Source organism: Clinocottus analis, unplaced genomic scaffold (assembly GCF_023055335.1).
Source record: "Clinocottus analis isolate CAN_PGR_092001 unplaced genomic scaffold, fCliAna1.0.p SCAF_9, whole genome shotgun sequence".
Lineage (NCBI taxonomy): Eukaryota > Metazoa > Chordata > Actinopteri > Perciformes > Cottidae > Clinocottus > Clinocottus analis.
The window spans coordinates 1,012,219-1,038,146 of record NW_027176251.1 but is presented as its reverse complement, the minus strand read 5'-3'; the positions used below and the strand labels follow the sequence as shown (position 1 = coordinate 1,038,146).

At 43.4% G+C, this 25,928-nt stretch overlaps 1 protein-coding gene across 2 annotated transcripts in view; it reads left to right on the top strand.

Moving 5' to 3' along the window:
• cdkal1 (CDK5 regulatory subunit associated protein 1-like 1) overlaps nucleotides 1-25,928 on the top strand; it is a 200,182-nt gene that overhangs the window by 8,645 nt on the left and 165,609 nt on the right. For both annotated transcript variants that reach the window (XM_068570623.1, XM_068570625.1), the window contains one exon: nucleotides 24,520-24,604. In XM_068570623.1, coding sequence (XP_068426724.1) covers nucleotides 24,520-24,604 — 85 coding nt within the window. The remainder of the gene's footprint in view (nucleotides 1-24,519; nucleotides 24,605-25,928) is intronic.

Genomic DNA, 25,928 nt, shown 5'->3' with positions numbered 1-25,928 from the left:
TGTGTGTGTGTGTGTGTGTGTGTGTGTGTGTGTTGGTGATCCTACAAGGTGACCCACGTGTAGCGAGCACCCAGTAACAATTTAGAGGCCATGGGATTAGGGACCTGCCTTAAGATTCCCTTGAGGCGACTACGGATAGAGGAGATGAAGAAAAACCGGATAACTTGAGGGAAAGGAGGCGATCGGCGGTCAATCTCATCCATCGATTACTCCTCGGGAAAGCAATTCTGTCCGCCACACAAACCGACCTGAAGAGTTGAGGGATTTATTGGTTTTGGCGTCATCCTTTTCCTCGCAATTTTTCATCGTCCACATTATTAATTGAGTCATTGGTTTAAAAAAAACACAAATTGTCAATATGGCCGCCGAGCGCCAGATGCCCACTAGCGTTAGGGTCTGCCGGAGGGAAATGAGGATTATTTCTCTCTGGCTCTCGATGTCTCTGAGGACAAGGAAGAGCTCCCTTATTGCTGGTAGCGCATCCCATGTGTGAGCAAGGGGAAGCCAGTCGACTGAAAGCGAAGACCACTCCTTTTACTCCTCTGAGAAAAGGCAAAAAACAAGAACAAATTGATTCCCCAAAGGATGGTGAGATCCTCGCCTTGTTTCTCAAACTCGAACGATGCACTAAAGGCAGGAGAGGACGAAGAAGAAGAAGAAGAATGAATGAATGCAAGTATCACCGCTCCAGTGTTCATTCATTTGTTCATTCTCACTTTATCTGATGAAGAAAGCTGGAGATAAATGAATAAATGAAGGAGGGAGCGCTGGTTCCTTTTGCGGCGTCCCTCAAGAGGAAGGAAGCCTATTCCCTATTCCCAGCAGAAGCCAGCCGACCTCCTGTTATCCCAGGAATACCGCCCGCAATCCACAGGGATTGGGAATACACTGAAGGGATATAATGGGAATATCATGGAGGGGATGTGAGTAATGGGATAAGGCAAGAACCAAGGGAACGGCTCGGGGGGGGGGGGGGGGGGGATTGACGAAGGGAGGAGGCTAGGAAACAAGGAGGATAGGACGGAGGTTATCTGGAAAAGGGATGAGGAGGAGGTGGTGCTCGCATCCAAAGTGTTGAGCTTTAAGTCAAAGTATTTTGGCAGCAGAGGTGGCCGAATGGCAAAAATATGAACGCTAATGTCCTCCAGTTTACATCTCAGGCCAGCAGGTCCTCCCTGAAAAGGAGTTAAAGGAGTATTACACTTTTCAACATCCGGTGCCATTTAACCCCCTGCATCTTAACTTGAGCTGCTCAGTGGTCGCACAAACATACATGTGGATGTATTGGGCAGCTGTTGTGTGCGTGTGTGTGTAGTGGATCACCCCCGTGCACATGTTGTGTCCACTGGGAAGCCTCCGTTTACTGTGAAATAAAACATATTTTCCATCAACCTTGAGCTTAAAAGTTCCCATTGAGTTTCCCTGATGGGTGAAGACGGCGCAAACAATGGGTTAATGAGGGCAAATTGAGTTTCATTCACATGATTTGACACTACAAACTGTCCTAATTTTCAAAAATGTCAGTGGTTTTATCCAATTACATGTATTAATTTATGCAGTTGAGTGGTGTCAGGGACTCACTTAGCTTTCCTCTCTCTCGGAGGACAATATAATGTCGGACTCCTTAAGAGTAGCGCTAAAAAAAAACACCAAATTCAAAGATGATCTGTATTCTTTGACATTGGACAACTCACTTTGCGTTCTTAATAATTAGCTTGTCTGTTCCCTTTTTTTTTTTTTTTACAAGCTGAAAGACTTTTTTTTGGTCTTTCTCACTTCTAATTTGTCCCTTTTTGTTTCCTCTGTCATCTTGACTCAACAAGGAAAACAAATGTAATTCCCTTCATGAAGAGGAAATGAAAGCTTGAAAGACATTTAGTAATTAACATGACACGCCAGGCTACGTGGGCGGGGGTGGGGGGGAAATGTGTGTGTGTGTGTGTGTGTGTGACATGGATAAAAAGAAATTGAGAGTTGGGCATTCAAGGACATGTCGCAAATGACTTTTCAAGGCCTCCTTTGGGAGTTTTTTCTGCCTCCCTCAATTTCCATTGGCCCCTTTTTTTGTGTTGTTTTGGAAGATAACTCCGGCTTTTCTGTCTGAGTGTCCAATGTTCAGCCATCAGTGCCATTACTCGCTGACCACCCGCTGAAATGGAAAGCAGGGTTGACCTGTGTGTGTGTGTGTGTGGATGCTCATACAAGGCCACCTGCTGAAATGAAAGCACTGGCTACCTGTGAGTGAAGGGAGAGGAGTGTAAGTGTGTGTGTGTTGTATGAATTCATGAGTTGTGCAAAGGACCAGTCAGAAATTTCAACAAAAGAATATGGGAGTACATTTCTATACAAGACTGTGTGTGTGTGTGTGTCCACTTCCTCCACTATAAAACAATAAATTCCACATGTGCCTCAGCTGATGACTTTGTATATGTATGAATGAGAGATCAGACTATGTCCTAGATTTCCATGTGAGAGCACAGATATGAGATGAAGTGGATTTAAAAGCCGCGGATGATTTGAGCGGCGGCTTTAATTTGAATCATCGGGACGGAGTAACCTTGATCACCGAGCAGAAAAGATGACTTGACTGGAAGCAGCGGCACGACCTCGCTCGACCAGAGTGAAAGTGTGTGTGTGTGTGTGTGTGTGTGTGTGTGTGTGTGTGTGTCCGTGTGTCATCCACAGGTTGGAGACCTAATAGCTTTTCTGCCGTCCACTCTGCAGGGCTTGGTGTAGACGAGTAATAATGGGAGTTGGGATTTGCTTGAATGAGTGTGTGTGTGAGTGTGTGTGTGAGTGTGTGTGTGTCTCAGTCAACTATTTAAAATGTGCTTGCATCTTCTGACTCTTCTTGGCTCTCACTTCTCATGGATCTCGGGGTTATATGAGTCGTACAGGTCGATACAGGTGAAAGTTTTATGGAGTGAATACAGGTGATGTTGAGCCAGGAAAGAGATCGACTGCTACGTATTGATTTGCGCATTAAGTGTGGGCAATGAGTCATTTCCAGGCGGTCTGTTTGCGTGTCTGGTTGTGTTGCAAAATGAGTGTTTTATCCTGAAAATGTGTTATTATAGCAGCACAGAGATGGCACCAGGCCCGGGTTGATACAAATAAGGCCCACCAAAAGAACAAGTGTTGTTACTCTTAGTTATTCTGTGCTTTTTTGTTTCTGTCGCTCTATACTCATGGCTGCATCAAACACACAATACATATACATACGCACACAGAAGTGCGTGAAGTTTATTGATAAGCTGAGGCTTACCACATGGCGGACAGATGGCTTTTCTAATCTTCCAGACAGACGCTGCCGTTTGATATCTGATCTGATTGTGTGTGTGTTTGTGTGTGTGTGTTTTCCACGTATAAACTCAATGAATCTGCCTCTCCTGACGAGTGTGTGTGTGTGTGTGTGTGTGTGTGTGTGTGTTGTTCAGCCCCTTTTGCGTTTGATTTATTTTACAGTTGTGGTTTAAAAACTCGCGCCATCCTGGAGGCTGTGGTTTATTCTAGATCAATGGAGGACCAGGACTGTTGTGACAAGCCTGTATTTGCCTCTGCCAGATGTTTTTTGTCACATATCAGTCCAGTCATGCTTCGGTATCCTGACTTTACAAATGCAATAATGGCGACACACATCTTTCCTTGGATTGTAACCCATTGGTTAGGGAGTTATCCGCCCCACACATATCTGACATTGCTTTTAAAGCAGATGGACAATACTAGTTTTGTGTGTTTCTATTCATTTAGCTCACAGTGTACATTTTGTGTGGACACAAATAACACGTGCAGAGCCCTCTGTGTGTCCATCAGACCTCTCCACAAGGGAGGCGTCCATCTTTACTGGTTGAAATTTCCCAAAAGTTGGACGTTTGAGCGTTGCCTCGACACCTTTTCACTCGACTACTTCACATTTTCTTTTGTGCATTGTCTGTTTTACCCTTTTTTAAAAAAGAAAATCAACCTCTGAATCCATGTCCACTGTTACTGTCTCTGAGGGGGCGTGACGGTAAACACCACCTCCACCTACCGCTGCCTCCACTTTGCAGCGGAGTTATTATGCAGCACATGCAGTTGGGAATTATCCACTGTGGCTTCAAGCATCAATTTTAGCTTGAGTCAAACAAAACAAGTTAAGCAGAAAAACAAAATAACGACCCTCCTGCTGTGACGGTGCTGTTTTAGTGACTGAGAGCTGGGAAATATTGATGGAGAAGTCAATATTGTGCAAAATAAAGTTTTGTCATGTTGCTAAAAACATTCAGCCGTGGCGCAGCATTCATTTAAATAACCCTTTTATTCAATTTAAAAGCCTCTCGGATGGCGGATAGCAGCGTCACCCCGGCTGTGTGGAAAACTCTACACATTGCCGGCGTTAAGTGGACGGACACGTCGGTGTCTTCACTACCTGTCTCTCTCTCCGCCAGCAGCGTGATGGTTTCAGTCTGATTTAGCGTCTCTGACCGGATATCTGATTAAAAGACACTCGGGTGTGTGTAGGAGGTGGATTAGCATATAAAAAGACAGTGACGGGACATCAGATTATTCTGATGCCATCTGTTTTCAATGGAATCTGTTAGAAGGAAGAGGGAGTGTGTGTTCAGCGTGTGTGTGTGTCTCTCTATCATTTTCCTTCGCCGCTTTTCAGGCCTGTTATTTTTATTTGTGCTGCAGATCTTCCTTCCTTTTTTTTTGTCCTATTATTATTTTCTCCTGGGGGGTGGAAGAAAAAAGCGGACCGGTGATTAACTCTGTCTACGAACAAAAGGCATCAATTATTTACCACCGAAAACACTATAAATTGTTCCATTTTTGTAATGATTTATTAATCGGGAGGCAAATTCTCTGGGATTTGGCTTCATGTTCGCCCCACCTAGCTAATGTATTCATGCACAGATGCATGGAGACAGACATGCAAGCAAAGCATGTACAGTATCTGTGCACAAACACTCTCACACTCGCACAATGCCATCGGCAGCGTTGTGATAATAAAACACTTCCAACGGTTGCATGGGATTATCCGTTGAGATTCCTGTTATTTTTTTTTTTCCTCATTCGATTTTAATAAACTCCGCAATTTTCATGCTGGCTTAGAAATGGTGTGATATTTGAAAATATGCGGTTTTTAAAGAAGCTCATTAAACTCAAAGGACAGTGAGTGGAAGGAAAAGTGAAATAGATGAAGATATGGACTAAATATCCCAAATGTTGTCGTTGAATTAATCTTTAGTATGTGTTTTAATTCGGCCTCCACTTGTGTTTATTCACAGTACTTTGTAATATTGCTTGACTCCTCCATTGCTACAGTCGTGTACTTGTGTGCTTGACCACCCTTATTGATCGCTGCATGTAAAATGCATTCAAAAGGTTGTACGACATACACATTGTGCGACTTTACAGTGTTTTTTTTAAACTTTGGGCAGAACAGCGCCTCTAATCGCCGGTCTACCTGCCAACATCCACATTCCTTTCACTACTAAGCGCATCGGTAACGAGGCTGTGTGTGTGTCTGTGTGCGTGTGGATATGTGTTGCACGGTGCAGGCTGTGATTAAGAGCTTTGCGGTGTTCATTTTAAACGTGGTGGCATTGCAGGTAGAGAGAGAGATCAGGTGATGTGTTCAGGGGCAACGCCGGGTTTCAATTAAGAGCATTATAGTGATTATTCCTAATATGGTGGAACAGCAGGTGGAGACGTAAGCATGGTTTGTGTGTGTGTGTGTGTGTGTGTGCGTGTGCCAGTGATGCATGTAATTTGGGGAGACATTGCCAATTGAACAAGGTGGTCCACTAAGCTTATCATGTGTTGTGCGTGCACAATGTGTTTCCTCCAGATTAATTTGCGACATCTAGCCTTTCCCCTCAATTTTTTTTACGATTAAACTCGATCAGCCAACTCTTTGTGTGTGTGTGTGTGTGTGTGTGTTTCTCCTCATTCAATATGCCTTTTCCCTCCCTTACATTTACTCTTAATACTTTTAAACACAAACCTATGAGTCTCTCTTAGTCTCACGGTGAATCTTTCGTATTTCTTTCCAACTTTCCTGGTTTTTACTTCAGTCTCTCTCAAAGTTGTTGGCTCCTTCTTGCTGTTTTCTCTTTGCTGTGTTCTTCCTCCATCTTTTTTCTCACTCATTTAAACTTTCCTTCCCACAATCAAATTGTGTCTCTTCCACTCTGTGTTTGTCTTTCTTCCTCCCGTCTCTCCACACTGATCCTCTAATCAGCAGCCAACAGTGTCGAGGGTTTACTTTTTTTGAAATTGCATGCCATCCCCTCCCATTGTTAACCCTCTTGTCTTCCTCCTCTCATCTAATGTCTCGAACATCTTTTCTCCTGTCTTCCTTGTTCCTCTCTTCTACCGTCTCTGCCTCCTTCTTCCATGTGCGATGGTTGTCTGGGGACGGCAACATGAGCTGGCTTCAAACCTGGCAAACATCATAACGACATGTTATGTGCCTCGGCGAAGCCACCAGTTCTCAGGTTCAGAGAAATAAAAGGCTCTCTGCGTCTGGGCTATTTGCATATCATTTGCATACGAACCCCAACTGGGTGTTTTTTGGAATGCCAAGAGGCTAAATTCAGTATTTATTACCCGGGCCCATAACTAGTTTTCTCTTTTCTGTGGCATTTGCATCTGATTTGCATGTCCCACAGCTTGGATCTGGGAATAAGGGGCCAGATGACCTAAATTGTTTCAATTCCACCTAGAAATAAAAAAGCAGAGGAAGGTCTAATTATTACTATTAATCAAATTAGGACGCTTTACATGTGGAGCGTAAATATGCGAAAAGGGTTATTAGCTGCGATACCAAGCTGACGCAACTTGCCTCAGTGCAAACTGCTTTTGCATGGAGACAACACTTTGTGTGTGTGTGTGTGTGTTCGTGTGTGTGTGTGTGTGTGTCTTTGAGCAGTTGGCTAGATTTCCCTCATCGCATTATCCCAATAGCATTGATCAAAAAGCCCCTTTTTGTTTTGTAACTTCTCTATTTTTAGGGCAAACAACGGCTCCATACGGAGCTTCTCAAAGATAAGCATTTTTAAACTCGACAGACCTAATTAATCACAGAAGCTAATCGGCATTACGCTTGGCTATAAAACAGTTCATAAAGAAGCGTATGGACGCACTTTGGCGGGCGCACTACGCCGAGCTCATCAGCACATGCAGTACACATGAGCGTTGTGCACTTACTGATGAATAAACTGCAGAAATCAAAGCTTGAACCCTGTTTAGAGAAGCAACCCTTCACACATGAAACCTGACGGCTATTTAAGGCGTCGGCCTCATGCCCCGTGTTAGCACCCTGGCTAGCGTAACGGCCATCTTACCACCTCGTCATGTTTCCGCATCACATTAAAAAAAACGATTAAATGTGTTATCCCAATGATTGTCGCTCATGCGGACAATCTCGCAAATTGATCTTCGCACGTCAGATTTGTCCATACAAATTATTTTCCATGTATCTTCAATTTTCATTCATGCCAAAATTGTGTGTCTGAATAAATGCATATCCACTTTGTATATAACATTTGAGGAAATGGGCGTGGCCTCTTCCGACCAATCGAAACACCAGGTGTCGTCCCGTGCGAGGTGCCACCTTTCAATACCTCATCAGGACTCTCTAATCGTTCAGACGCCGCAGGAACAGCCTGCGGGAGCAATTTGGTTGAAGCGCCTTGCCCAAGGACACATTGACATGGACTAGCGGAGCCGGGGGATCGAACCGCCGATCCCCGCTCTGCCACCGAGTCACAGTCGGTCCCTTAATTAAAAAAGCAGAGAGTCACAACATCAATATCCTTCCAGCTTCCCGCTTGTGACTGCCGGATGTTTTTAGAGTAAAACTCGCAGCTCAATGAGGAAAAAGTATCCGAGGTTTCGCACGTTTGCGACGGCATTTGTCCCTCGTGCTCGTCATTTATTAAGGCTAAATAATATAAATAAATCCACTTGTGCCTCTGTCTTTACGTCCTTCTCCCGCGCAGCTTAATCTGTGCCGTCGAGTCTAAATCAGCATCTTTAAGGAATCTTAACGTAAATGTCACTTCAGCCTGAATCACACAATCACTTCAACGGAGAGCTGAAGCATCAATGTTATGTATTCCATGTCTGAAAGGGGCTTTTATGTGGAGCCTTTTTCACGTTAACAAGCCAATGCAAGTCACGCAAAGCAACTGAGGCGTAGTTACTTGATTTGCGGTATAATCTGTAGGATTTTTGATCTTTTATATTTGAAAATTGGGTGTTTTATCAGGGACGTCCACACGTGATAGTTTCAGTTGTTGACGAAGGACAAGTGTCACATATAACCACTTATTCTCTCGTCACATATGACCAATACTTATTTCTCTCTTCACGAGTATGTCAGTGCACTTGTTAAGATGTGAATATGCTCGAAAATGTTTAGGCGAGGCCCTCAAATCCGTTCCAGCCATAAACATGACACCATGCCTTCGCCATTCAAGTGTTTGTATTAAATCCTTCGTATCGTCGGTCTGAACTCAGACCTAAACCGAGCAGGATTGCTGAATATCTGTTTGTGTGTTTGCTATTATACGTGTGAAACATAAGAACCTTTTGTCCGGGCCATAGTTCAATAAGTAGCATGGCCCCAAAAACTACAACCAATAGTGCCGCTTTGGTATTGTCTCTTTAATGACTACAGACCGCCGCTCTCCTGCATTAAGGTTAAAGCTCCATCTGCCATCACTTCCCTTTCATTTGTTTTTTCTTCTCCCCAGGACAGGTGAGCTTTTACATACAGGTGGCTTTTGTTTTTTTCTTTCTCTCCTCGAGGGAACAGGTGGGAAAAACACACACACACACACACACACACACACACACACACACACGCTCCCTCTCTTCAGGATTTCTCTTCTTCTACATTCTTTTGTGTACATAGCAAATTGACGCATGTGTGTGTGTTTTTTCTTCCTTCCCTCGGCCTGTTTCATTCACCTCATTGAATATAAACCGCCATCTCCTCGGGCAAACAGCAAATATAATCACATTTGTAATGTCAGAGAAATAGTGTGTCAATATTTGCCTCGTCTGTTACTGTTGTGAAATGGGGAACTGACTGCGGTGAGCATGGCGTGCATCGAGGTTTTGACGGTTGGCTTTGAGGTACAAAAAAGATGCACTGTGTCACGCACAGGTACACACACACAGACACACACTACAGGGTGAGAAAGAGGTTTGCAAAATGACGCTTTCGTTTTTGTTATTTTGATTAGGATAGCAGAGAAGACCAATATTCAGTCCGCTATGTGTTGCATGTCCCGGAGCCGAGAGTGCAATTTATTTAACTTTTTTTAAACATGCAAAACGGTGACAATGAAAACGCACATTTCACATAATTTGGTTTCTGATTGTGTTCGGGTACTGGGGGTTATGAAGCATTTTCTCTTCTTGAAACTACCAAAACATGTCCTACTTATACTCTCCAGACACAGAAAGCGTGTTTTGCCTAAAAACTGTGTTTCAAAAGGAGAAAGTTTTGTTTCTTGCACAGGAATATCGAGGGTAACGCCGAAACCGACCACTTTTAAACTACTGGAGGCGACTGTGTGCTCAGTGGTTAGCATGCATAATTATACTTAATATTGCAGGTTTAGTCCTGATTATGCATCAACTAGTAAACGGTTTAAATATAATACGTAATGTTTGTCGCCAAGCAAATATGACATGCTTGTCATTGTCAAAACTACTTTTTCTGACGAGAAGCATCGGGTCCAGCCGGTCGCTCTCTTAGTGTTTATCTCTCCGGGTGCCATGTTTTCATCCGTAACACTTCTTCTGAAGCGCCCGAGCTCCACTTTCATCGTTACCGACGGCCGCCTTCTGCTCACAGAAACCTCAGAAAAGTCTCTTCCTGCGACTGTCACTTTTTAGTTTGTCAGTTCTGACTCCCCCCCCCCCCCCCCCCACCTCACCACACACACCAGACTAAATACTAACTTCATATGTGGACGGTCGAATCATGTTTAATAATGAGAAGGCAATTACGCCGGCCTCCATCTCGGAGGTGAACGAGTCTGCCATTTTTCACTCCGAGGTGTGTGTGTGCGGTGAAAGTGAAATCATCGGTATATTACTCTGTCAGTCGGTAACCTTTCTCGGCCCTTCTTTCTCCCAGACACACTGACTTTTGTGCCCTTGACTCTAATAATCCCCCCTCTCGCTGTGTGAAATATCTTTTCATGCCTGCGCTGATGATCATAATGGTGTTCTGTCTGAGCTGCAGACTAGTGATTGGCCCCAATTACCGCGTGAACCCGAGGCTTCAAATCATCCTATCTATGCAAGGTGAGACGTGTAATGGCAAAAAATCTATTGAGGCCTGGTTTCCATCCCCGGCCTGTGTGTGCGCCTCGATAAATCACACTTAATGCACATTTAAAATCACAGGGAATCCACTGCCAGATGTTTATCATTACATTCCTCTGTTGTACATTTTTTTTTCTTCCATATACAGCCTCGAATGCCCTGCGAAGCCCTTTCATCTTCAGCAGTGATTGCTTTGATAGCTTGAGAATGTATTTATTTATCCCCGCTGACACATCACACATTTCCAACCCTTTTTTAATTACAGAAGTTCCTCTGTTCTCTGGTTTTAACACTGCATTGACCATTTCTAATGGACAAAATATGCCTTTTTATGTTGCTCAGTGTGCACATGTATGAAATCAGCTGTTTGTGTTACCAGTTCAGTAGCTTATTTCACTACTTTTTTAGTTGGAAGAGAGATGCCCCTGTCCGATGAGATGTAAGAGAGACAGATTGACTCCAGCATCTCGCCTGGTAGAAGCAGACCTCTGCCATACAAATTAGCGCTTGGCTCGTCTCGCAGCATTCATCATTCCCGCTCCAATTTCAGCTGAGCTCGCCTGCTATTTTTCACCCAGATACCTCCACTTACTCTTCTGATATTAGGTCGACGTCTCGGGTACGCAGCGGTTCACACGCTGACTATATAACTATATTACTCGTCCACCTCCCAAAGAAATAAAGCATTCATTCGTCGTCGACGCCCGCGGTCATCAAATATAAAAGAATGACGTAATCGTGCGAAAGTCAGATTTCAGTCGGGGTTTGACCAGCAAAACGATGACACAGGATTTAGGCATGTAAACCCAACGCTAACGAGGACGGTCATAACGTAATTGAGGCGATCTGTAAAGGTGTATCAGGTGAACGTGGCACCACCTGGAAGCTACACCTCTAATCTATATATAAACATTTGAAGAGTAACGGGACGGGCCATGCAGCGTTAAAGACCAACTTAATATAGAGCTTTGTCACAATTTCATTAACATGGTGCCTGTCTCTGTTGCTGTCTCTCTCTCTGTTTCCCCCTCTCTCTCTCTCTCTCTGCCTCTCTGTCGTGCAGACTCTTCCTCAGTAGCCGTAATGGACTCGGAGTTGTTAAGGACAGGAGTGAAATCCCAACAGAATAGATGTTCCTAAGATGTTGTCAAACTGTTGGCGTGAGTGCTATGCCGGGCCCCTGCTGTGCCTAACTTGGCATGGCCTCCCTGCTTCTTAGCACACACACACACAACACACAACACACAGCAATCCCCACGCACACACACACACACACACACATAGCCTGTCTCTGAGAAGAGACAGTAGATTATGCACATGCTACAAGAACCATGGCTGTGAATCTCTGCCGCTTAACTAAGCTGATATGTTGGAAAGATGCCGTCAAGGCCCCCAGTGAGTCTGAGAAGACTGCAGTCTGGTGTATTTGTGTGTGTGTGTGTGTGTGTGTGTGTGTGTGTGTGTGTGTGTGTGTGTGTGTGTGTGTGTGTGTGTGTGTGTGTGTGTGTGTGTGTGTGTGTGTGGGAGGGAGAGGGAAAAGAAAGGAACTGTACAAAAAAAAATGACGTCTTTTTAGATGATGTCCACACTAATCCGGATGGGTTTGAAAACGCATTCCTTTCTCTCAATTTTCAGCTTAAATCTGTTAAACTTAAGCTTTTTAAAAAAAGACTCGCACAGTTGACAAGTTTGAATACACTACAATTTATAGAACTTTTTAGCGCTTTGTGGTCACTCACTTTGTGTCTTATTACACTCGCAATCACCCGCTGCAGGCGCCGCTCAACATAAGGACACAAAACATGTTAAATGCATCGAGATGAACCTGAACTGGACAATTTCAGCTGAACATCTTTGCTTTAATCTAAATGGGTCGGCCTGGTTTTGGCCTGATTGCATGGAGCCCTGCAATCTTCATCTTTCCTAATGAGATGTAGCTTTGCAATGCACTCATTTTTTTTTTAAAAGTCTCCGACAAGGTTGGCATTATAAATGAGTTTTGTAGTATTGCAGTGAAAAGTGAAACGGGATCATCTTTGAAAAGTATGAAAAAAAGCATCCTGTGCCCTTGACAGCCCGTGTGCATGACATCCAGACTGATGACCCTCACAACTCCACCTGTATGCCACCAGGAATAACAATAAAAAGTTGAGAAAAAAGGTCGAAAGGTGTCGTGCAGCCGGGTCTCTGAGGCGCCCAGATCCAGTTCTGTACTGGTGTTGCTCTGGAGTTGCATCAGAAGATTAATTGAGGATGTGCTCGTGTTTTTCCATGTTTGGGAAGCTCTTTATACGTGTGTGTGTGTGTGTGTGTGTTCATACGTATGTCTCTGTCTGTGTGACTTGATATGTACATGAATTTTAGAGCTGCAACTTTTGTTTTATTTCATTATCGATTAATCTGCGTTTTGCTTTTTTCGATGAATCGTTAAATCTCTGAAATGTCCCAAGCAAATGTCAAAAATATGAATCTTGAGCCGAATGTCCTGTCTGCAAATGTCCTGTTTTTGGTCGACCTGCAGTGTAAAAAACCTTATGAAATAATTTATGACAAGGAACATTACTTTATTATCATAATAGTTGCAGATTATTTGTATGTCAATTAATAAATCAACTAATTGTTTCAGCTCTAATTATGTTAATACCGTAGCCTACAGCAGCAATGTGTGACTTGTGACTGACAGGTGTTTGTTTGTGTGTGTGTGTGTGTGTGTGTGTGTGTGTGTGTGTGTGTGTGTGTGTGTAGTCAGCGTCCTTCTAATGACAGTTGATTGCATTATCATCCACGGCTGAGTGGTTGCTCACCCTGCTAGACGGATAAACCAACCGCCAAAACCCCAAAGCCCCTCCCTCTGTGTGTGTGTGTGTGTGTGTGTGTGTGTGTCTCAGTGTGTGTGTGTGTCTGTGTGAGTGCTCACTTGTAAAATGTGATTGGAGGTGAAACTCGTAAGTCCTCTAAGGCCCATTCACAATTTGCCACGTCAGTGAGGCAAATGTGTGTACACACACACACACACACACGCACACACACACACACACCTACACACACACACACACACACACACACACACACACACACACACACACACACACACACACACACTCTCACTCCCTGAGGAGAGGGAACCTTTTAGAGAGAAATGTTGTCAGCTGGGAATCTGACTTGTTGTTCCAATCAAACATGCCCAACTTATCCCTCCACACACACACACACACACACACACACACACACACACACACACACACACTCACACTCACACTCACACTCGCACACTCACACTCTCGGGGATATGACTGTGCGTGAGAGAGTGTAGCCGTTATCTTGGGTCCACTTCATCTGCGCCCGATGTGACTCATCATAAGTCTTTTTAGGAAGTAATAAACGTGTTAAATGCACAGTTATTCCTGACATGCGGTTTGTATACTCGTCTAAAACACACAATATAATAGATTAAGTCAATTATTACATTTTTATTTCACTATTTAGACAAAATAGCGCGAGTGTTAGCAGGTTAAACGGGTCATAACTCTAATGATGGTTGCCTCTTCGTGAAGTCTGGATCTGCCTCGAGTTCCCGAGTAGGAACTTTGAGTGACAGTTCATTGCACTTTGTCCAGTAGCAGGTTTGAAGATGTTCACGTCCTGAGTTGTGTGGTTCGCGGCATTAACACAACGTCGATGCGCTGCACACTTGTGTGTCGGGTCGCCGCCTTCCAGTCCACCTGTCGGCCAAGCCGGCCGGCCCGGCATCCAGCTGTGAGCCAGTAAGGCCAGACAGGCCTTGTTAGACCAGTCAAGTGGATGCATTTACCCCAAAGCCATCTCCTTTTTGCCCCATATGCACCCCCCGACAAACCACCACTGCACTGTATCCCAAGGTCAGCGTGTCCTGTGTGTTTTTGTGTGTTTTTGTGTGCGAGTAGGATGAGAGATGGGGACCAGTGGAGGAGGAAGATGATGTGTTTGAGATAGAGGGTGGAATGGATGGAGGGCAGAAGATAGATATAGTGTGTGTGTGCGTGTGTTTGTGTGTGGAAAGTGGGTCATTGTGTGTGTGTGTGTGTGTGTGTGTGTGTGTGTGTGTGTGTGTGTGTGTGTGTGTGTCCATGTGTGTGTGAGAGAGAAGCACCAGGAGCATCACATTGACCCCTAGGGCTTGCTGTCTGCCTCTTCCCTCTTTCTCACTCTATCTCTCTCTCTTACACACACACACACACACACACACACACACACACACACACACACACACACACACACACACACACACACACACAGACTGCCAGACGTCTCTGCCTTTGCCCTCGTATATCATCTACTAGCGCTGGAGGCCAGAGGGAAATCAGAGACGGCGTGGATCCGTTTTTTTTTTTTTTTTTTTGGTCTGGAAAAATATTCACATCTCAATCACTCGGATATTTTATTTTATTTTTAAGTAGTCTGGGGAAATGACTGAATGCACTCGTACAGCGTGGGGCCAAAACAGTATAGGAGATTTAATCCCGACGTGATTGAGAACAAGTTGTTCTGCAAAGACGACGAAGTACAAACAACTATTTCTAGCCTTTTTTTTCCTTGTTCTTCTGTACAGTTATGTCCGCCTCTATAGCTTAACTCCATATATAACTTTCACGGTGTGTGTGTAGCAGGCGAGGAAACGTCATAGAGAGTTTGGGAACTTGCTAAGTAGCTCTGTCTGAAATGGAAAATACTCTTGCGACTCGGTGAAAGCGGCGTTATATATGATATACCTATCATCGAGAGAGAGAGCGAGGGAATTAAAGGGGTCTGCATGAAAGGTTTATGGTCCTTGGAAAGCAGAGAGTCTCCAGAGCTCTCTTTTTTTCCACATAAATATACAAGATCTGACTGCAGTGAACTTCCCTGAACTGCCTAGAAAAACACTACCCGAGCAGGATGCTGCATCAGTGAGAGCCAGAGAAAAATGCTACGTACTCTCCTGACGGGGAGAAACAAATCTGTTTGCAGAGTAATCACCACGGGAGCTCCGCAGTGCGAGGAAGCAAAGATTGCTGTTTCATTTTAGATTGCAATCACATCAACACAAGTCTTTAATTATTTAGATCACACAGTGCCAATTACAGGGAGGCATGTGTTACTGTAAGCCTTTTGTAAGTCAACCCGCTATTTATAGAACCGTTTTTGAACGTATAACCTTGCAGCACAGAAGTCACAAGGGACGTATGACATACTGTAATTGTCCATATGATTACTGATGTTTAATTTAATTGCGAGTATTCGACTAAACAACAAAACAATCTTCAATTATCCACGCTGTCATTTTTGATGCCTTCAATGCATCGCAAGTTGACGTTTTGATGTGGAACAAGTCAGTCAGGACGGTTGCTTTTCTGCAAATTAAAATGCATGAATCAGCTGAAGACGGTAATTGTTCGACGGAAATGAGGAAAAATGAAAAGCAGAAAGGTCTAAAGTTAATATTGGTGTAGGGTGATGCAGAAGAAATGGACGAAGGACAGAAATGAGCAACCGAGATTAAGAAAGTTTTGGCAAAACGACGAGGAAGCAGTGACAACTATTTGCAAACGACACAAAGAAAAAGCTGGAGGAAAAGGTGTGAACGTGAGTGAGTGTTGTATATGGCGGTTAAATGAGACATGAGCGTCGGGGAAATATAGAGTATGGGTAATGTGTGTGAGATGAAAAGGAGAAAATATCAAAGAAAAGTTACGATCGGGGTGGCAAGAGGAGTTAAAATGCGATGTCCGTTTTGGGATGTTGTGATAAAATAGCAGGTATGTGCGTGCTGATAGCAGTTTAACAACGTATAAGCATCACAGCCGTCTCCTCTCACCTCCCTCAGTGTCCAGTAAAACACCGTTATTTAAAACGATCCTGACAACCATCTTTAATCCCATAGTATCTTCAGACACTTATTTCTCTCATTTTTTTTTGGAGAAAATTGAATTTTTTTGTCCTCGTTTGACTCTGTGTATCCACCTCTGTATTAATCTGGCATAAAGAAGGCCGCGGCAGAGTTACTTTCTTTGTGTTATGCATTCATATCTTCACTCGACAGACTGGAGTGGATATTATAGCGCGTCTTCTGGACATTGATTTGACATTGGTGCATTCATGGCTCGGCCAAAATTTGTGTTGCACGCAGCATAACGTTGCAGTGTGAGGTGGACTATTCTGATTCACACTCCAGTGAGGCGTTTGCTTCCCAGTTTTCCTCGTTCCACTACTGACAGATGGACAAGTTGTGTGTCTCACCTTCACTCTGAATAGCTAGTTCATATCCAACTAAGGTACTTAACGGGTCAGATATTTAGTTGTGTGTACGACACCTCTTAGACGTGGTCCTTCTTTCCTCTTTCATTTACACACCGGTGCTGTGTTACACAACTCAAGGTCCATTGGTTATCTCTCCTGTACAGAGTCACAAGGTCAGTTTTAAACGCACACTTGGACACAAACAAACACTCACAACACTCAGGAGTCTCTGATTCACCTGCATGGGAGCGGAAACACTGTAAGATACATGGAGAAGGCCAGAGAGGCCAGTGGAGTCTAACCTTAATAAAACACAACAACTCCTGCATCTAGGGTTGGACTGCAAATTTGTTTGTGCTAAGTGTGCGTTACACTCCTTTTGACAGGCTGCTCTATGCTCCATGATGTGGTGTGCTGTTTTTTTTTGGGGGGAGGTCTATTTACAGTAAATAGTTGCATTTACCGTCCAGTTTTTCTTTGTAAATTGGCACATCTGCATACCGTGGATACATGGGAGTTCAGGGAAATGACCGTATTCCCATTCTGCCTGTTGTTTTGTGTGTTTGTGTGCAGCTGAGCCGCCGCTCGGGTTCTCTGTGCGACACACACATCTGTGGGTGCCGACGCCAAATTTTCTGAAAACATCACGGTGCAAATTTACCAGGAATCAAGGCTCGTACCGTCGGACCTGGGACGAAAGAAAATGTCCCTGACGTACGACAAAGATAACGTGGCATAAACATTGCTCTGTGTTAGCCAGTTGGCTGCAGCACACTCCTTCAAGGCTAATTAATGAAGCTAACCGCTAGCGCACAGCGTTTGCATTGATAAAATTCATAGGCCGCATAAGAAGTGGACGAAGTTACCGTCAAAGCCGCCATTTTTGGGAACATTTAGCATAATTACATCGTTACAATATTGCATATTTACTGAGGTATTGAATCGTGTGAGAAGTCAAGTTGATTTCTCAAAGCTTTTATACAATCGGACTTCTTTTAGCAACCAGAGGAGTCGCCCTCCGCTGTCACAAAATGCAAGTTCAAGACATATCTGGTTGATACGGTACATGTTCAAGCTCCATTCAGCAATACTGAGTATTGGGGCAAAGGTGAAGTATGATGTTGTCATGATGTATTCAAATGTAATCTTGTGAAAATGTGTGTTGTATTGTCTGTGGAAGTACATGGGATTTGACACGCACACCTGGCAAGTGCACAGCCACATGCCAGCCAATAAAATCTCTATTTTCTTTTTAATGATATTAATGAAACAACTCTTTTGTTCAAGAGCAGGATACTTCTCTTCCCAGCTGCTTTCTTCTCCCTGTCCCTGCTCCTTATCCTCCTTTATTCACTCTCTTTTTCCCCACTTTCATCAGCTTGCTATTCTCATCTCGTTTAGTCGCTCGGTTTCTTTCTCCTTTCACTCCTTTTCGCTCACATTGTTGGTCATCCTTAAATCCCATTTGGGTATTGCCTCTCACCTGCCTCCACTTCACACTCACTCCTCTCTTTTCATCCCTCTCTCAGGATGGCCTGCCTATTTCTTTTTATCCTTTTTGTTGTTTTTCTTTTTATATACAGGAGCGCCCATCTGATCGCACTCACTCTTTCTTTCTTTTGTCCATCTTTCCATCCATACCTATTTCATGCATGCACCTGCTCCCACAACCCTTTTCTCCTCATCTCCATAGGGAGTAGTGTGATTGAAATGTGTTATGTACGACCTTGTGTATATGGTTACACACACACACACACACACACACACACACACACACACACACACACACACACACACACACACACACACACACACACACACACACACACACTGACCCCAGGTGTGGCCTCTCCAATATCCCACTCTCTTATATGATTTGGTTGAGGGGTGAATGTAGGGTGACACCACACACACACACACACACACACACACACACACACACACACACACACACACACACACACACACACACACACACACACACACACTTGAATACATGCACACGCACACACAGGAATGGACCTCAAGGATGAGATTTAGTCATTTGGCCAGTTGGTTGGGATGTTTTCAAAGACTGTGCAAAGATGCAGCTCAACACACACACACACACACACACACACACACACACACACACACACACACACACACACACACACACACACACACACACACACACACACACACACACACACACACACTGACCCCAGGTGTGGCCTCTCCAATATCCCACTCTCTTATATGATTTGGTTGAGGGGTGAATGTAGGGTGACACCACACACACACACACACACACACACACACACACACACACACACACACACACACACACACACACACACACACACACACACACTCACTGTTTGAGTGGTGGAATTCCTTATTGGAGAAACTCTAGGACAGACACCGAAAAACAATTTATTTGGAGGTCAGTTGTTGTGGTCAAATGTAATATATGTCTTCATATTGGATAACATATAAAACAGGCTTTTCATCTGTGGTTTGCAGACTGAGTGAAATAGTGTCATTATTTCACTGCTGAGTGTGTGTGTGTGTGTGTTTGTGGGAGGGGGTGGGTGGTTGTAAAGGTACAAATACAAATAGTGAAAATTTATCCCAAAAAAATCATCATATATACTGTTTTCCTATGGAAGCCCATTTCCGGCACCAAAAAAAAGACCCCCGCCCCTACCCCCCCTACAAAAAAAAAATTATGACCAAAAGAAAAAATAATAATAATAATTAGGACCAACAAAATTAATCGACCTTTTCTTTTTTTTTGTCAAAATATATTTTCACATTTTTGTGTTAGTCATATATATTTTTTGGCATGACTTTTTTTAGTCTTTTTAAAAAAAAATTTGTCCTATTTTTTATTTTGGTAATTATTATTATTTTTCCAAATTTTTCATAATATATTATGAAATATTTTAATTGTCCTAATTTTTTTTTTTTTGTGGCAGAAATGGTCTTCCATAGTATTCTAATTGCCCAGGAAGTAAGATGATAAAATTATGATATTTAGCTCTTTTTTTTCACTCTGAAGTTTGTCCTATTCTCACATTTAATTTATTTTGCCTCGTGTTACGGCTGTGCATGCATATTGCACAGTATCTAAAGAAGCAGAAGATATGTAGTCGTATATTAATAATAACTGATGCAGAAATGATCTCATCCTTCTCTTCACACTCCCTTCAAAAGCTGTGCGCTCCAGACTTGTCTGCAGGTTTAATACAGGGCTAATGTGGACTCATTTTGCCCTTGTAGACATTTACACTCTCTCTCACACACGGATACACACACCCACACACATACCAGGATGCTTGTCTTACCCCCTGGGCCTTATATCCTCATCAGATAAAATACCAGTCAACACTTCTCGGGCACATTCTGTACCACCGGCTTCTCACATAATTGCCCCATGGCCATGATTTGCAAAGTGAACAAAAATCCTCCCCTGTCATTGGTTGTCCCTCCATACCTATGCAAATCGTATGCAAATTCTTTCCCAACAACAGCTTTTCTTGATGTGGAAGGAACTTCATTTAAATGCCGAGTCATTGGAGGCTACCCCAGGGCACACTGATGGAGAGATGAAGAGAAAAGACACATGTTGGGACCCATGAATTAATAACCCAACATATTCCCTTAAACTAAATCCACTCTTTGACTGTCAACAGATTGTCAGCCTCGAGTTGTCCACTGCCGCTTTGCACCAGGTTATTCATGACTGAATAACACATGCAAAACATGTTAACGTTCGGCTTTTAGTGATGCACAACTTTTGCATTTCATAGATTCAGTCTTCTGTCGTGAGGACCATCTAAAACTGTCGGCTGAGGCTCGATACATTTCAAATGAGATGAAGTTTTCCCAACAGAAGCAACTGTCGCTGAGTTTGTGACAACCCGTCGTCATCGCGGTCCCGCAGACTGCAATGTTTTGTTCCTCTCGCTGATTTTCGCGGAGGACTAAGCGTCTCCAGGCGCAGTCATTTGTGGTGGCGACCGCGGAGACGTGTCATTTTCGGACCAATCAATGTCGGCGTTTTACTTTCAAACCACCTCAGCGTGACGTTCCTGCAACGCTCGCACTCGCTGTAAATTAGTCTGCAAAAGTTATTTCCCCCCCTCGCCGAGTAACTCAAATATCCAGTGATGTCTGAGGTTTTACTTTGATCTGCAGCGTCTCGCTTTTTAGACCCATGTTGCGTTTATCACAAATGTCTCCTTTCAAGAAATTCACCGACTCACAATAATCACACGAGTCTTCTTTCCCTGATGATGATGATGATGATGATGATGATGATGATTCCCCCCCTCTGTGCTGTTTATCTTAAATGAATCATTAGCTCGGGCTAAGCTAAAGTTTTCTATCAACAGCACTACTTTGTTGATTTTGGCACCGTTGGGATTTAACGACTTAAACTCGCCTCTTGCTTTTCTGTCATATTTTAATATTTTAATCAGATCCTGTGTACCTGGTTTTGATTTAACTGTTTCTTTACTTCTCCTTTTTCTAGCACACATCAGCTCACCCTCCCGCTTTTTAAAAAAAGTTCCTCCGTCGCCGCTATTTTCTGTCGGCATTTAGTTTCGCTAAAACAAACGCGCTCGGTTCTCTCGTGTTTGGGGTCAGACGTCTCTCTCTCTCTGCGTTAACCCCGAACAATTGTACAGTTTTAAACAAACACAATCTTCCACAGAAGGTCTCGCGCCCACGACCCCGAAATACTGTGACGGCACCACCACTTTGTCAAAAAAAAAAACAACAACCAGAAGAGGGAGTTAAAAAATCCCTAAAACAAGGTTGAAGTTTTGAGTTGTTGACGGTGGCTTCTGTCACATTGTTCTGGTGTTTTGCTTTGAGATTACGCCTCTAAAAGCTCTTTCTGAATGAGCAGCAGCTGCTGCCGGGATTAATTTCAATTCATGGCGATGGCTTTGACCCTCGGTTCACTGGCAGCAGTTGTTGCACCATGGGGGGGGGGGGGGGTCTTCTCGATATCTGCGGCTAAAGTTTGATAATGGACTTTTGTACTTGTGCGTGTCTGCCTGTACAGTGTAACTGCTGTTGTCACTTACACTGAAAGCTTTATAGAGGTTTAAAGCTACAAACAGCACAGAGTGAGTCATTCGCGTGGACATTTGGAGTCTCTTTAAAGTGATTAAAAATAAGGATTTCCAAATTGAAGAAGCTCTGAAACTCCTTTTATCATAAAACTTGTTTAAATACAACAGGAACACAATGCATTTACCAGTTTCACTGTTCTCTTTAGTTCCTTTTTTCCCGTAGTTGTATCTGCGCGCTGGTTGTTGTGACTTTGTAGGAAGCAGATGTTAGTATCTGTCGCGTGTGTCTGTTAAATGGATGGCGAGCTTGTTATTGTTGGTCTGGGAAGCCTCCCTCAGGACGGAGAGGAGACGGCAAGCACACAGCTGAGACCACTCCCACTAGTCCTGCGTGTGTGTGAGTGTGTGTGTGTGTGTGTGTGTGTGTGTGTGTGAGTGTGTGTTGGTTGCCTAGACAAATAAAGGTTGGCATAATGGGCACCCTTTGCCAGCTGAACCTATTCTCCCTCTTCCCCGATCCAACCTACACACACACACATTTCATAGTTTTGCATGAGGATTGCTTTTTATAATTTTATATTCTTTAGCTTTTCTATATTTTGTCCCCCCCCCCCCCACACACACAAAGGCCCAAACAAACCCTAAGCCAACACATGATTCATGTCCTACCAGCGTGACTCACGTTATTTTAGTTCTTTTCAAGACGTGCAGCTGTACTGCTGTTTTTACGAACTGTCGTTAAGTCTTGCTTACTGTCTGATACGATCTGTAAACACCCTTCAAAGCACTGCTGTGTTTCTAACGTACAGCTGCTGAATAATATGTAACCTTAAGACCTCATGTTGTGAAACGACTTCTTTATCTTCCAGATTTGTAGTTTTATTGATCTTTTCTGTCTGATAACTGGTGTCATACAGGTTTTTTATTCGACTTATTTAAACTTGAAGACACGCCACTATTATTTGACTATGATATTAGTGCCACTGCAATAGAGCCGCCATCTTTATTTTTTCTAAGGAGTTGATTGTTGAGTCAGAATGAGAACGATAGTGACGACTTTTAACTTTATTTGTGTCTTATTGTGAGTCATTTGATGAACGGTGCAGGTCGTGTTGCATAAAGTGTGTGTGTGTGTGTGTGTGTGTGTGTGTGTGTGTGTGTGTCTTTAGAATGAGATATTTAAAAGAAAGGATTAGATCTAGTGGGGTTAATAATCACCCCTTTCTCCTCATCCTGGGACCTGCTGTGTGTGATACAGGTGTGTGTGTGCATAAAGGGAACCAATGCAGGACATACAGTGTGTGTGAGTGTGTGTGTGTGTGTGTGTGTGTGTGTATGCTTGACTGCAGCAGGCGAGTGGATTGTAAGTGAAATATCTGGTTCAGTGTGGCGTAAAGGAGCAGGCTTCCAGCTCCACCCCCCGATCATGTGTGTCTTTGTGTGTCTTTGTGTGACGGCTCTCCTCGCAGTGCCATGCAAAGCCTGCCACCAGCGTCTTGTGCAGCAGCCGAGCTTAACATCACAAGGAGCGTTGCACTTGTGTGTGTGTCTGTGTCTGTGTGTTTAAGTAGATCCTGTTAAAATAAGCCTGTTTTTCAGTATTTTCTAAACAAGCTGCTGTGTTTATTATGTACTTGTTTCTTCTGAAACCTTTTTTTTTTTCAAACCACCCTCCCCTGAGAGCTGTCTGGCAGGTGCTGACGCTCAGAGGATCACCGAGCCACTCAAACCCCTCCACCGTGTTGAGAGGGCACTTCGCTGAGGAGAGAAATACATGTTTTTATATTTGGGTTGAGTCCACCGGATTCACCAGTTCTGTTTTTTTGTTTGTTTTGGTCGAGCAGGTGGAGAGAGGCGGACATGTGTGTGAGATTTCAAGTCAATTGGACATACTGGCCGATGTTGTAGGGGGCGCTAGAGAGCCATGTTTTAATACACAGATATGACACTTGTATCGGATGTCTATTTTCTCCAAACGCGTGCACAATTCGGTGAGTTTTGGAGTATGACAAGTACCCCAAATTTGCACTCGAACAATAATCATAGGAATAAAAATCCTTATATTTTCAATAGGGTGATACCGGACCGACGTTGTTGGTGCGCAACCCCTAATAATACCTTTTTTAATAAAGCATATACACTTGTATTGGGTCAGAGATGGTCCAGTGGCCGTAGGGGATTCTGTCTGTAACCTTTCGGTCTCCATACAAAAAAAAAACAACCTGAAATTAACACATTAAAAACCAGCTTGTGTTGTCAAATCATTTGGTTTAGTTGAGTCGAGGCAGAGGGAAGCTGATTCATGAGAAAATGGCAAACCGTCCAAAGAACAAACCCTATGAACAAACAATAAAACCTGGTTGATGTAACCCTGCAAGAGGAAGACAGTACGGAGGAAAATAAGGTCTCCATGTTCATCTGGCACGAGCTTCAGCCTGCCAGGGACGAGCGACGCAGACAAACACACAAGTACATCGCGTTAAATGAGGTGGAACCAAGCAGAACTCCTTTCAATTCTGCAAATGGGATCTCTATCTCTCTCTCTTTCTCTCTCTCTCTCTCTATATATATATATACATTTATCTCATTAGATGCATTTTAAAGAGCTGAAGATTATTTAAGAGATGCAGGATCATTTGGGTGTGACTTTTTGAGGACGCATTGCGTGCTTCAGACACCAAAAAAATTATGAATAAACTGCGCCAGAGACCAATTAAGCAGTTCTGCTGCGTCGGGATTCCTCAGGCTTTCTTGAATGCTTTAAATATATTAAGTGTTGATTGGTTATCCTCTTACGAAGGCACGCTCGTGTGGTGTGAAACACATATGAACTAAAGATGTGCCTTCTCTCCTCCTCCTGCAGATAACCCGTCAGATGCAGACCTCTGGGTGCTCAACAGCTGCACGGTGAAGAACCCAGCAGAGGACCACTTCAGGAACTCCATCAAGTACTGACAAACACACAATGTTTAAACTCTCATGTCCTGTTTTATGTGGCGAGTAGAAAAGGGTTTTAAGGTTTTTTTTTCATGAAAATAAACCTGATTTAACCTTTTCCAGAATGTCAGGGTGGAATAAATTCATCAGGATTAGTGAATAGTCATCAGAAAAGAGAGTTATATCAAAATGAGATATTTCAACAGGTGTGCAAAGGTTTGCTCTTTATTTAGAATGAGATGAAATGATTCGGTCAGAAGTTAAAGTTATTGTCTTCCCGAAAATCAAATAACCGTTCGTGCCCATCGACACGTAAAGGATACGAGACAAATCGAGTAATTTCAACCTTGGGATATCTTCACTTCTTTCAAAACTGTATTTGTCTTTATAGCACGAAAAAATTATGATTGTTCCTATGCATACGTTTGTGTACGTGTGTGTGTGTGTGTGTGTGTGTGTGTGATGTATTCAGCTTGTTACTCCATGTCACTTTCCACCTACTCGCTGTTGCACTGGTCTCTCGCTGCACCGGTAAAACACACTCACACAACAGGGAAGGAGGGAGGGAGAGAGGAAGAGAAATTTGCATAAACACAACGAAATTAAGCTAGAAAACTGTTTTGCATTTTGATTATTTCCATCCATGAGGGGCACACCCACACCTGGCGGGTATGTGCTTCTCTGAGTGTGTGTGTGTGTGTGTGTGTGTGTGTGTGTGTGTGTGTGAGAGAGAGAGAGAGAGAGCTGAGTCACTTGAATGACTTTTAGTAGAAATCAGGATTTTGTGGATCGCGAGCGAAAATCCGACGCCACATTTCGACGTGTGGTGGAAAAAGCAGACGTTCGTATTGCTCTAACATTTTAATTAACGTCGGTGCGAGTCACGTCAGATCCATGAAATCCACTTGAGCTCGTCTCTAGGGACCATCAGAGGAACTGCATGTTAAAACACATCTGCAACTACTGTTGCTCCAGACACACACACAACACACACAACACACACAACACACACAACACACACAACACACACGGCTTACATAGTTAATCATGATCCAGTTGAATGTAAATACTGATTAAGAGCACTTCTTTACATTCCCGTGTCTATTCTATTTTCAAGTAAAGGAAGCCAGCATTTCTCCTCTCCGGCATCTAAAACTTGACAATTTGCTGTTTTCGTTGTTTTACTGATGGGATTTAACAAAACAAACAATTTAAATATGTTATGTCAGGATCCAGAAAATTGTGACGGTGTAATTCCCAAAATTTTTTGGAGACATTTTATAGACACAAAGATGAATTGGTTGAATAAATAAACAGCAAATGAATTAGTATATT